At 52.8% G+C, this 13,277-nt stretch overlaps 1 protein-coding gene across 11 annotated transcripts in view; it reads left to right on the top strand.

Annotated features, from left to right (window-relative positions):
* Window positions 1-13,277, top strand: part of ZNF618 (zinc finger protein 618) — a 182,497-nt gene that overhangs the window by 149,710 nt on the left and 19,510 nt on the right. For 3 of the 11 annotated variants that reach the window (XM_058523856.1, XM_058523847.1, XM_058523849.1), the window contains 3 exons: window positions 5,664-5,903; window positions 9,557-9,640; window positions 12,672-12,749. The exons of 1 other annotated variant lie outside the window; for it this stretch is intronic. In XM_058523856.1, coding sequence (XP_058379839.1) covers window positions 5,664-5,903; window positions 9,557-9,640; window positions 12,672-12,749 — 402 coding nt within the window. Of the gene's footprint in view, window positions 1-5,663; window positions 5,904-9,556; window positions 9,641-11,624; window positions 11,670-12,671; window positions 12,750-13,277 lie in introns of all 11 variants that reach the window. 7 more of the 11 variants (XM_058523845.1, XM_058523848.1, XM_058523846.1 and 4 more) reach the window with 6 other exon arrangements.

Genomic DNA, 13,277 nt, shown 5'->3' on the forward strand with positions numbered 1-13,277 from the left:
ATCTACCATGAATTCATATCATAAAACATCACACATACTGTAAGAACCTTGGAACAGTCTACTTCCATTTACTATCTTTCGGTCTTTTGTGCTATTCTTATCATATGTATATGCCTACAAAAGTTATAAACCCAACAATTGTTCTTTTTGCTTTAAACAGTCAATTATTTGTTAAAGTAATTAAGAAATGATAAAATGGCTTTTATATTTACCCACCTATTTACCATTTCCCATACTTTTCTTTCTTTTTTTTTTCTTTTTTTTGTAAGGAAGATCAGCCCTGAGCTAACATCCAATGCCAGTTCTCCTCTTTTTTTGCTGAGGAAGATTGGCCCTGGGCTAACATCCATGCCCATCTTCCTCTACTTTATATGGGACGCTGCCACAGCATGGCTTGACAAGCGGTGCGTCGGTGTGCACCTGGCGAACCCTGGGCCACCACAGCAGAGTGCGTGCACTTAACCGCTGCACCACTGGGCCGGCCCCCTTTCCTTTCCTTTTTATAAATCTTAATTCCATCTATTATCATTTTTCATTATTCCCTGAAGAACTTTCTTTAACATTTCTTATATTGTAGGTCTATTGGTGAAAAATTTTATTAACTGAAGATATTTTTATTTCACCTCTTCTTTTGAAGGGTATTTTCTTTGGATATGAAATTCTAGGTTGAGAAATCTTTTTTTAGCACTTTAAAAATGTCTTTCCTTCATCTTCTGGCTTTTGTTGTTTCTGATGAGAAATCAGAGATCATTCTGATTGTTATTCTATTTTTAATATGTCTTTTTTCTCTGGATGCTTTTACATATTTCTCTGTGGTACTGATTTTCAGCAATTTGACTGTGATGTATAGTTTTCTTTACATTTATCCTGTTTGGGATTCGTTGAGCTTCTTGGATCAATGATTTTATATTTTTTATCAAATTTGGACAATTTTCTGCCAGTATTTCCTCAAATATTTTTCTTCGTCAATCTCTTTCCTCTCCTATTGAGACTTTAATTACATATATGTTAGACTGTTTTACAGATCAACAGAAGCACTGTTCAGCTCTTCAGTGTAGTTTTCTCTCTGTGCTTCAATTTGGATAGTTTCTAGTGCCGTGTCTTCAAGTTCGTTGATCTTTTCTTCTACAGTGTCTAGCTGTTTTAATAGCAAAATCCATCAATTGAGTTTTTTCATTTCAGCAATCATGTTTTTCATCTCTAATTTCTGCTTGGTTCCTTTTTACATGATTTCTTTTTTCATTATGTTTGTGTTATCCATTAAATCTTCGAGCGTATTTATAATAGCTGCTTTAAGATTCTTGTCTGCAAAGTCCGTCATCTCTGTCATTTCTGTATGTTTCTGTTGACTGTTTTTTTCTTCTGATTATTAGTCACATTTTCCTGCTTCACCTGATGAATAATTTTTTATTCTGTGCTGCACGTTGTGGATGCTGTGTTGTTGAATGTCTAGATTTTGTTGTCTTCCTTTGAAAAGTGTTGAATTTTGTTCTGGCAGGAAGTTAATTTACTTACAGATGAGCTTGACATTTCAAAGGCTTCTTTTTAAGCTGTGTTAAGGCAGGTCTAGAGTAGTTCATATTCTTGGGTTAGAGTAATCCTTCTAAAGCGTGGCCTTTCTGGATCTCAACTGAATGCCCAAGGTATTCTGCAAGGCCTCTCCTCTCTGGTTGGTGGGAACTCAAACATCTCCTAACCTCGTGAGACCTCTGAATCCTCACTCAGTTCACAGCCCCCCAGTAGCTATTTGCTGCCAGGCTTGGCAGAGGCTCCCTCTACACAAATCAGTTTGGCATTCAGCCAAAGACTTTATGGGGCCCCTGTGCAGCTTTGCAGAGTTGTCTTTTTTTTTTGCACAATTCTCTCCTATTTGTTATTCTGCCCTGCAAAATCCAGCCCCTTCAGAGGCCCTGAACTCTGATCCCTGTTTCCTCAACTCAATGAGATTGCAGTGCTTCCTTTGGGCTCCCTCTATACCACGTCCAGAAGTTCTCTCCAGGCCGAAAGCTGGAGTGATCGTGGGGCTCACAGCAGGTCATCTTTCATGAATTACAGTCCTGCACTGCCTGCTGTTCAAGGTCTGAAAACTGTTGTTTCTCGTATTTTGTCCAGCTTTACAGTTGAATATGGAGGAGGGCTGGTCTCACACCAGTTGCTCCATCATGGCCAGAACTGGGAGGTCTCCAGTTCTCTTTCTAAGACAAATGAACGAGTAGGGTTTCCCAAATCAGGCTCCTCTTGCATTCATGCCCCCCTCCAGCCTTTGAGCACACTATTCCCATTTGCCTCAAATGCATTTCCACCCCCTCTACCTAGTAAAGGTTTCAGAGAGACCCCTCTGTTCTCTCCACCCTCTCAGCTGCATAGTTACTTTTCTCAAATCCTTAAATTCTCTAAAGTTTTTGCTCCATTTAAATTTTCAGAGCTTTACAGAAAGGAGAGACGGTGGTATTCTCTTATTTTTAAGCATCTCTTTTGGGTAGATATCTCGTATGTTTCTTACAAGGGTAATCAGCCAGTCTGTCTGAAGCTCTTTCTTCCTTTCTCAGTGAAAGCCCAGGTAGGACTTCCAGCCTGAGAACATTCCATGTGGGGAGGTCAAGAGATGGAGCAAGCTGTTGAGTGACAGGAGTTAGGAGCCTAGGAAATGCATCCTGGTTCAGCTCCAGCCTCCTCTTTGACCCTGGAGCAGTGCCTGTACCTCTCTGAGCCTCTGCGTCCCATCTGCCTTATACCCTTGGGACCACTGGGAGGATAACATGTGACACGGCCTCTTATGTCATCTCTTGGGCATCCTGTCTTTGATGTGCTCTGCTTGAGCGGTTCGGAGCCATTCCTGCATCGATTCCCTGATTCCGCAGTATCTGTTGACCACTTCGTGTGTGTCAGGGAATGTGCCAGGCACTGAGTGCGTGGTTGGGCCACGCTGGCAGAGTCCTTGCTCTCACAGAGCATGCAGGCTAATGGGGAAAGAGACATGGATCTAAAGATCACACCATGTGTCGTCATCGATGGCAGTCAGATCTTGGGAGGGAAGTGGAGAGGGGACTGAAAGGTAAATGACCAGGTGGATATCAGGGAGGGCTGCCAGAGGAAGTGGTGTTTAAGTGGAGGTATGTAGGAGCAGCAGTAATTATCCAGGCAGAAATTGGAGGGAAGAACATTCCAGGCAGAGGGAATAGCACATGCTTGGAAGAGAAAGGGTACTGTAGAACGTGAGAGGGCAAGAGATGAGAAGGTCCCAGGCTGGCGTTGTTGAAGCAAACAGGTGTTTGTTATATCATGTGCTTCGTGGGCGTCGCTGAGCTCCCTGCTGCTGGGAAGGAGGGGACTCACACACGGAATGCCAGGATTTCGACAGCAGGATTGTAGACCATGAAAAGGTCTGATCTAGGGGGTCTCCTAGAAACCATTCTGTAGGGTAGAGACTGAGGCCTAAGAGAGAGCGACATGCTCAGTTGATCACTCAGAAATTCTCTGTGCCTTGTGCCCAGGTCCCCAGGACACGTGGTTAGTGCTGAAGGGGACCACATGGCCTCGTGCAAAGGCCTCCTCGAGGAGACGGCAGCCTTGAGCTCCTGCCCCATCCTGGCACTAACTTTCTGTGTGGCCGTAAACTTATTAACCATTCTGGGCCCTGGTTTCTTATCTCTAAAAAATACCGGTAATCGCTGCTCACCTCTGAAGAGCAGTTTACCATTCAAGGTGCTTCTGTGACTTTCTTGGATTCTCAGAAATCCCTGTGAGGTTGGTAGTACAGAGATGGGTGTCCCCAATTTATCAGTGGGGGTGAGGTGGCGGAGCTAAGGCCAAGAGAGGGGAAGTAAAGAGTCCAGGACCCCAGAGGCCAAAGGTGGCGGACCTGGGACTCAGAGGCGAGTGGGCCTCGCTCCACACTCAGCGCCGGTTCCGTTACGGTGAACCAGCAGCTGTGTCCCCAAACCGTGTTTCAGGGCAACAGTGGAGAAGTGAGAGATGGGACTCTGGATGCCTACCACAGAGTTTGATGTGTAGGTTTATGCTGTGGCTAAAAAAATGTTTGGAAATTATGAGATGAGCCTTTCTTGGTTGGAGTCCTGGGCCTCCGAGGTCCTTGGCTCTGAAAGGGAGGGAGGGAGAGTGGGAGGGAGCATATGGAGTTATCCTTCCTCACCCAGACCTCTCGGGTCCTGATTCAGAACACAAGGATCCCGAGGGTGGGGTTGAGGGGGAGAGGGACACCTGAATTCTCCACAGACTGAGGCCTTGGGGATTCCTCCTGGGGCTCGGGTGGGGCAAATGAGGGCTTACTTAAGGGGGCCGTGACCGAAGGACTCCCCAGCTCCTGGCATCTGGCCACCACTGTGGGTGGAGGAGGAGGTGACCCTCCAAAGGGACAAGGGGGCAACCCGAGTCCTCTGAGCTCCCCTCAGGGCCCCTGGGTGGTAAACCAAACACTGAAGAGTGGGTTCCTGTATGACCCTGGGCAAGGCCCTGCTTCCCTGGGCCTGGGCCTCCCGTCTGCCAGGAATGGGCAGAGGTGGAGGATCCAGGAGCGCCTCTTTATTTTGGGGCTCTGAACGCCGTGGGTGGAGTGTCTGGTGCCCAGGATGGACACCTGCCTGGCTGGGAGCAGGGGTAGTGAGGTGACCCCTCTGCCCCTAGAGGAAAGGCGCTGCAGGTCCTTCTCAGGCAGCTCAGTGCTCCAGCCAGGCTCTGGGTCAAGATGGTGCCCTCAGGATGTCACCAGTTCCTGTGGGTTCTGTGAGCCCCCTGGTCAGCATCAAAGGGGTCCCTTCCCTTGCTTCCTGGTCCCCTCTCACCTTTAGGGGGGAGAGTCGCCCTAGAGTGAGAAGACCACTGCCCCCTCCTCTTTCGTGTTGAACGTGGGAGGTGGCCAGGGTCAGGGGTCGCCATCACAGCTGATTATGGCTCCGGGGAGTGTGAAGGAGGCGGACTCCTGCTGCCCAAGACCCCGCCAGAGGTGGAGACCACTTAAGTGTCAGCCCCCCCGTTCTCAGTGACCCCAGCTTCCACAGAGAATTCAGATGAGGGAGGCAGGAGGTCCCCAGACGCCACCAGGAAGGTCTGCGCTTGTTTCAGTTAAAGCGTCAGGCGCTGGGTTGAGCACTGTCCCCGAGAACCTCAATTCCCAGTCAGTGCCCAGGGAGGACCGCAGAGCCGCTTCCCTAAAACCTTGGGGTGACATTGGGCCCCTCCACTTTTCCCCACCCCACGAGTCAGCCCCGGCACGTCTCTGCCTCTCTGCTTTCTATCATGACTTCTTAGTCTGCCTGCCTTGAGGGGAAGGAGGCTTGGAAGCGAATTCTAGAAAATGCACTTGGGCCTGGGTCAGCTAATTCAGGTGCCCCCAGCGTGGGTCACAGGCTGAGTTCTTAGACCCTCGGAACCTGGACTGGTCAAGGTTATGGGTGACCTACCCAGTGAGCTGGTCGCTGGGGTCCAGGAAACACTGAGTGTGAGCTGGCGATCAGGCTGCCCCCGAGGAGAAGCTGGGGAAAGTTCTAGACTCCGGGCTTTGTAGTTCTGGGTGGGAGTGAGTCTTTACTCACTGTGGACTGAGAAGAGGTTCCAACCCTTGAGCACGGGGGCCTGTGGCCCGAGAGACCACTCACTCGGTGGGCTCCGAGTACCCTCGGGGACTGAGAGCGTGACCCTCTCAGGTACCGCCCCCGGGTGGGAGCCACCGGACGATCCAGACACGGGCTCCGAGTGTTCACATCCGGAGGTCTCCCCGTCTCCACGCTTCGTGGCAGCGAAGGCCCAGACGAACCAGTCGGGGAAAAAAGCTCCGGCCTCCGTGGTCCGATGCGCCACCCTCTTACACCGCACCCCTCCAGCCACCCAAACCCAGACGTTCCGCACTCCAAATTCGGGATCTCCGGCAAGCAAGGCGACCGCAGGTACCAATGGCCTATGTCACCCCACGCTTCCTCCACTCCCTGCGCTTCGCACCTGCCACAGCTGTGCCCGGGTCATTGTTCCCTTGCAAGAGCGAGAGTGGAGGTCCCATAGTTCTCTGGGACAAATCTGGGTCCCAGCTGTGCCTCTGGCTGGCTCTGTGACCACAGCGAGCCACCTGACCTCTCTGAGTCTAGATTTTCTTGCCCTAAGTCAGAGAGTTGTACAAGATGGTTTGCAAACTATTTTTTTAAAGCAGGAGACTATTTTTTCCCCAAGTCATTGCCTAACGAGTTTAAATTTTTTTTTAATTAATTGCCAATATTTGAACATGAGGAGATTTTATTACAACTTTTGATTTCCAGCTGACATTGAAAAGTCAGTTCTGGCAGTCCTGGGCCCACTTTCCTGCAGGGCAACAATTGGCTGGAGGGCTAAGCCACAGCTGCCTCCTTTCATCGAGCATGTGCTCTCCAGTTTTCCACAGTCCCCACCACTCCCTCCTGCCTCCCCAACACAATGGCCATGTGGCAAGTGTCATTTCTCATTGTGATCACACCATTGTCTGTCTCACATCCAGCCCAGTTCATCCATTGACGTCACCTGCCTGGACCCTTTTGGCATGAGTTTGCACTCCCCATCTTTCAGAAAACCCAGTCTAAAAGCTCGTTTCTACAAAGAGCTGCTCTCCGTGAAGCAGAGTGGTTAGCCAGGAGCTCTGTTCTCTTGGCCTCCCCTTGTCTAGTACTACCCATGAAACTTCTCCATGAGCCACAGCCCAGCAGGAAACCAGCGGATTCCAGCTCCCCTCTTGTCTGAGTCTGTGCAGAAAGGGGCTCAGACTCCAGAAGGGTGAACAGGCAGGTTTACAGCAGTCATTTTCTCCAGGAAACCTGGTAGACACACTGTGTGCTGAGTTATCACACCAGTTCTCAGGAATCCTGATTCATTCCTGGATAGAATGAGCCTTGGGCCTCCTGCCTGGATATGTGGGATGTAGGGTTGAGCGATGATGTAGTCCCTCTGGGACCATGGGCCTTTCAGTTGCCCTCAAGAGGCCCAAAGCCATCAATTAAATGTATAAGTAGTCAAACTGAGGACTCAGTTAAATGAACCACTAAATTGGACCAATGACATAGCAAGTAATTAGATGTGATTGCCTTTTACTCTTTGGTTCAGGAGATGAATTTTGGGCAAGGATATGGTTCTTAAAAATGTTTGAAGATATGCTTACTGTGCTTAGATTTCCCAAAGGGAGAGTAAATAGTTAATCAACTTCGAAGTTAACAGTTTTTCAGGTACTGCTTTGACAAAAGCCAACAACCGTTGTGTTTTTGCAACAGTAGTTATAAATTAGTAAGAAAGAGACTGGTCATCACGGCCTCGTTCCTGGTACATTTGGGCTCAGCTAAATAATGGGATTATGGCTTTCAGATTTTGCTTTTATTCTTGACCTCGTGGCTGGGAGTTTTTACTGCAGAGAACTGCCTGCAGGGCTGTGTGGTCTGTGGCAGCTCTTGCCCCTCAGTGTCGGAGAGTAAGCGTCCGGCAAGCTCCGGGGCGTGCTTCTGGCTGCCTTTAGTGACCTGGAAGACTCTTGGTGGGGGTCACACCTGGGTTTACCAGCTGGGCAGAGGGCACCAGGTTGCGAGCAGCAGGAACCTGCGTGTTAGACCTGGAAGTTGTCACTGCCCTCATCATTCTAGAATAGGCAGCTCTTCCCGTGTGTATGCGTGTGGGATTTCACCCACAGTATCGCCCACTGGTTTTCAGCCAGCCATGCCTGTGGCAGAGATTCGCATTATCAGCTGAGCACTAGGAGCCTAATTGTAGGAGTTGGTAATCTGCTTTGTGGTGCGTTTTATCAATATGTTGGTGGAGCTTCACGAACATCGTCCACAGGTGGGTAACCACCCCACTGCGTGCACAAGGATTCAGATGGAGAAAGGCGTCACTTCCCTACCCCACACCTTTTCAGAACGCAAGCATCCACCCCAAGAACGAAATCTCCTTATTCTGCCATCTTAGAGGGCAAGGAGCGTATCCAGCCCGGGAACTTGACAACCTCACTTTCCTCTGTTTCTTCACCTGTAAAATGGGAATGACAACGTGGACCTCCTAGAGCTGTTGGGAGAATGCAGGGAGACTGTGGATGCAGTGTCTGGACCAGAGCCTGGTAGATATGGGTGCTCAGTAAATGAGAGTCCCCGCCCACAGACAAAGAATCGGGGGGCTTTCTTTGCCTGTTTGCAGGTGGTACTGGAGGTGGCAGAAGTGTGGCTCTCAGCCCCGGCATTTCACAGGCATGTTTTGAAGAGGTCTTCCTTGTGGTGTTATCAACAGCCTCTGCAAAAACGAAGCTGCGTCAGTTGGTGTTGGGGTCGGGGAGGGGGAATTAGGCAGGGCCTGTAGGAGCTGCCTCTGGCTTCCTTTCCCGTCACCCCAATGATCGTCTGGAAACCCGGCCCTCACCGAGCACTTGCCCTCCCGGTGTAGGGTGGACTGGATGATGGTGGCATTTCCTAAAGTGGGTTCCCGGGATCACAAATTTTGAGGGATATTCAGGAATCTAATATTTAAAAAACGGGCTTTGGTGGTGAAATATGTTTGGGAAGGCCAGGTTAGATAAAGCTGAACGGGTCTCTTTTCCGTTCAACTTCTCAGAGCCTTTGACATCCCCGGGTGAGTTGTTTCTCCTTAAGAAAGGCGTTAGGTGGCTGCTCATCCCAAATCGACTTCTTCTGAGAAGGCTTTATCTCCTGGAGCATCCAGCATCCCCCTGTGCCAAGAGCAACTTGGAAAAGCTGAGTTACCTTCCAGCTTGGATATTCTGTCTCAGTACCTTCTGCAGGTGGGGGTGGGGACTGACTGGTGTTTGTCCACCTGATTGACCCTATCTCTGCACTCCAGAGATAGGGGGTTCTGGACAGCACCTGGGAGAGGGTGAGCTGCCCAGGAAGGTGCCACCTGTAAGCGGAGACACCCCATAAGTGACTGGGGGAGCCAGTCCCTTCCCCTGGGCAAACCCTGGCCTGACCTCGCTTGGTCTGTGGCCTCCGGGGTGTGGGGCTGCTCTGGTTCTGCCCGTCTTCTCTCCCAGGATCCCCTTTCTGCCACTCAGGGACCACTCAGCTTGTGGAGTCCGAATCAGGTGTCTGGCCCTCCTGCTCTGCCAGAGCCACCACTAGGAAACAGTCTGTCATCCTCCCTGTCCCTCTGTGGGGCCTGTGGCAGCAGAGTCTGGCAGAGAGAGTAGTGAGTGGCAGGTCCAAATTACTTAGTGTCACAAATGTGGCCCCCCCAGGGGCCAAAGATGGGAGACCCGGGCCCATTTGTCATCTGCTCACTCAGCTGGATTTCATCTGTGCGCTCTTGGACAAGTCACACACACGTCCCCCCTGCCTGGACTTCCACCCCTGGGCGCTGTCGGGGGGTCTCTTAGGGCCCTGACATGGTATCAGACAACTCAGGTGAGCCTGAGGAGCTGGGGGTGTCACTGTGCTGGTTCCCCCAGCATAAAGCCCTGGGCACTAACCCAGCCCAGGGCAGTTGCAGGTACCCGGCCTCTGAGCCTCCTCTGGCATGCCCCTCCCTTGGACCTAGTGCCGACCAGTCACCATCATTTTCCCTTGCTCTCTCCCGCCCCCCCACCCAGCAGAAAGCGCTTTCAGTCGGAGAGTAGAAGGCAAAGCACAAAACCACTTTGAAGAGACGAATAGCAGTTCCCAAAACTCCAGCGGTGAGTGTGCCCCGTGACAGCCAGTCATCCTGTGCTGTCGCCGCCATCCTCTCCTGCCCTCCTGCCCCCGGTGGCAGTAGGTGCTCTGTGGGCTGGGTCTGCGTGGTGCATGATGGGTGTTGGTGGGAGGGGGAAGTGGGAAGGGCCTTTTCTTCCAGGGACATCCCTCTGGGTCTCAGGAAGACTGCGACTCGTCTTTCTCCTCCCCATGGAGAGAGGAACTCCCCCTCCCCTATAGACTGCCATGGAGCCACTCAGATGTGCCCTGAGAGCCACTGCTGTTTGGAGGGTGAACGTGGCAGCCAGTTTCTTTCCAGGAGGGGCAAAGGGGTACAGTAGAGAGAGCTGTGGCCTAAAAGCCAGAGGCCCCGAGTTCTGGCCCCACTTGGGACCTGGGACTATCCAAAGGCTCCCTTCCAGCCTGAGTAGGTTTACCTGAGGTTCTGGTGGTGTTTTGGCGCCCCCTGGTGGCTGCCTCCCTCAGGAGGCTGGCCGAGCCCTCCCGCACCTTAGAGGAGAGGGGCCAAGGTCATCTCCCCAGCCAGACGGTGGCCAGCCTAGCGAGGCCATGGGTGGTCCCGAGCAAGCCGGTCTGCACAGTGACAGCCGGGGCAGGGTGGGAAAAGAATTCTGACACTGGTTACGTACAGCAAGGCACCCACTCACTTTCCTGCACAGTTGAAGTTTAATTCAACAGATTAGATGTTGGTCTGTGGCTGGTACCATACTAGGCACTGCCTGGGTGTAGACAGATGATGGCCGTGGCTTGACTGTCAGTCAGGGGCTTTATGAAACAGCCGGCAACGCAGACGTGAACGTGGAGGCTTCTGAGCTCCAGCTTCAGTCTCCAGCCAAGGCTCGAACCCCAACTCCACTGTCTACAGGCTGGTGACTTGGGCTAGCCTCTTAGTTCCCCCTCTGCTGTCGGGAATAGCACGCAGATCCCCGGGGCAGGGAGCAGTCAGCCAGCCCTGCCTGGAACACTCATGTGTCAGGGTGTTTGGGTGGTGGTGGTTTTAAGTAAAGCAAGTGATTTGATGAGTGCCCTAAGGAAGGGAATGAGGGGTGCTGTGGGAGCCCCGAGAATGTTGACACGATTCTTTAAGCCAGCTTTTCCAAGCTGCTTCACCCTTTTGAAGAATGTAACCCACTCACCTCTCCTGGAGGTGGGCCTGAGAGGGATGGAGCACACCCAGGCGTAAGTAGCAGAGCCAGGCCCGGAACCGTGGTCTCCTGGGGAGCCTTTGCTCTCAGCCAGCCAGACTGCACCCCTGCCTCTCCTCCCTCCAAGGCTGATACTCAGAATTGGGAACGACGGTGTCGAGTGCTGCCATCGCCGCAGCCACCATTTATTGAGCGCTTACTGTGTGCCTGGCATGTGTTCAGAGCTGTATGTGTCTTATTTGTTTCCCTTGTTACCAGAGTGTGGGGCGGGTGGGCAGTGTTATGGTTATCCCTGCTTTAGACCTGGAAACTGAGGTTAGGAGAGGTCGATTGTTGCCCCAGGTCCCAGCTTGTAAGTGGTGGGACTGGGATTCCCGGGGTCGTCCATCTGGCCCCTCTCTGCTGCCTCCTGCATCTGAGGCTCACCCGACAGCACCAGGAACCCCGGGGGATGTTCCATAAAGTGCAGCCCTCCCTGTGGCTGCTCTGGTGTTTGGTGCCAAACATTTCCATCCCGTGCCAGGCCCTAGAAGCAGCTTCCAGCTCCCTGTCCTGTGGCAGGCAGCCATGCATAGACATTTCTTGTTAGTGCCTGGTGAGCTCACTTTCTGAGAGTAGATTGTGTCCTAGAGGGATGGCCCTGGCTAGTCTTGCCCTGCCGGCTGCCCCAGCCCCACCTCAGTTGTAAGCCTGGCTCTCAGATGCTCCCCCTCCTCGAGAGCCCCATCTGGCACACTGCTTGTTAAGAACAGAAGTAATGACAGTCATCTCCGAGCACCAGAACTGGAAGAGACTTAGCTAAACTGTTTCTCTTTTGCAGAAACTGCAAGTCCCCTGATTTCCAATCCTTTCCCTCTCCTACAGAGTAAGTGATGGTCCCATTGGGGGGCTGGAGAGGGCGAGGCAGGGCAGGGAAGGAACTCAGCTGGCCACAGACTCGGGACCTCCCCAGAGCATCTGGCCCTGGGCCGCCCTCCCAGGCGGACTGACAGCTGGCCGAGGCAGGAGGAGGCCCAGCCCTGGGCGGGTGGAGGAGGTTGGACAGGCACGAGGCAGAGCCCTGACCGTAGACAGCCTGCCTCTGCCACCCCCAGCCCTGGCAGGGACACAAACCTCCCTGTTCCCGCTCACTGGGGCAGCCTCAGGACCCCTCTCCAAGCCCCATCTTGGCCATCCTCTTCCTCTCTTTTCCTAACTCTTCTTTGCACCCCTTATTTCTTTCTTCTTCCCTCCCATCTTCCCTGGGCCACACTGACTTGAGTGCCGGGAACACAGAGATGGAAGATAAAGGTCCTCTGCCTTCCCCCTCGCCCTCCCTCCCTCTCTCCTCCCCCTCCTCCTCTTATCCTTGCTTCCTCTGCTTTCCTGTGGCTTTCTCCACTGCTCACCCTTTCCCCGTACCTCTTCTTCCCCTCTCTTTACCGCTCTCTATGTCCATTACTTTGTTTTGGGTCATTCATTCATTTGTTCCCATCTGTGCGCTTCCGCTGGCAGAGAGATGGGCTGTGGAACAAATAAGACATGGTCTCTGCCCTAGGAGAGCTGTGGGTCCATTAGTGTCATCCTCCCCCAGCCCTCCCCCGGGCCCAGAACAGTGCCTGGCACACAGTAAGCACTCAATAAATGTCTGCCTGATAGAATTAGGTGGTCTCTTTATCTGCACGTCTTCCTCTCTCCATCGCTCCTTCCTCCCCGCAGTCTCTCCCTCGCTAGTTAGTGATGGGCAGGGGGCAGACAGGCTGGACCAGAGTCCCAAGTGCAGAGCCCCAGTGTGTGTTTGGGTTCCCAGTTCAAAGCCGCCCGCAGCCCAGCAGAGAGGCATCCGGGTTCGCGTGCCCCTAACTCGGCTGCTCGTTTCTCCCCGCAGAACCCTACACCTGCGGCGCCTGTGGCATCCAGTTCCAATTCTACAGCAACCTGCTGGAGCACATGCAGTCCCACGCAGGTGAGGCGCCTGGCGGCCCAGCTTGGCTGCAGGGATGCTGCAAAAGGCAGAGCCGGCCTGAGCCCTGGGGGGGCCACTGTGCCCGGGAACAGGTTGTAGGACGTGGGGCTTGCCCTCAGGGAGCCCTGCACAGTCAGTTCTAGCACAGGGTGGTCTGTGCTCTGCGGGGGCAGCAGTCTGGGTGGAACACAGTCAGAAAGCAGGGACAGAGCTGAAGAAAGCTTCTGGAAGGTGGTGGCTCCTGTGCTGAGCCTAAAGGCTAAGTGGGAGGTGACCGGGAAAGAGACGTGGAGGCAGAAATTGAGGGCATCTGAGGTCAAGGGGAGCAGAGGCAGGAGACCGGGTGGAGAGGCGTCGGCCCCGGGCAGCCTGAGCCGAAGCCCCATCTCAGAGCAGGGTCACGGTCACTGTCACGCTCTGTCCCACAGAGCAGCTGTCCACACGCTTGAGCGCGCGTCCGTCACCTGGAGGGCTGGTTGAAGCACAGGTCTCCAGGCCCCACCCTGAATTTCGGAGTCTGCAAGTCTG

The sequence above is a fragment of the Diceros bicornis genome, chromosome 28 (assembly GCF_020826845.1).
Source record: "Diceros bicornis minor isolate mBicDic1 chromosome 28, mDicBic1.mat.cur, whole genome shotgun sequence".
In the NCBI taxonomy this organism is placed as follows: Eukaryota; Metazoa; Chordata; class Mammalia; order Perissodactyla; family Rhinocerotidae; genus Diceros; species Diceros bicornis.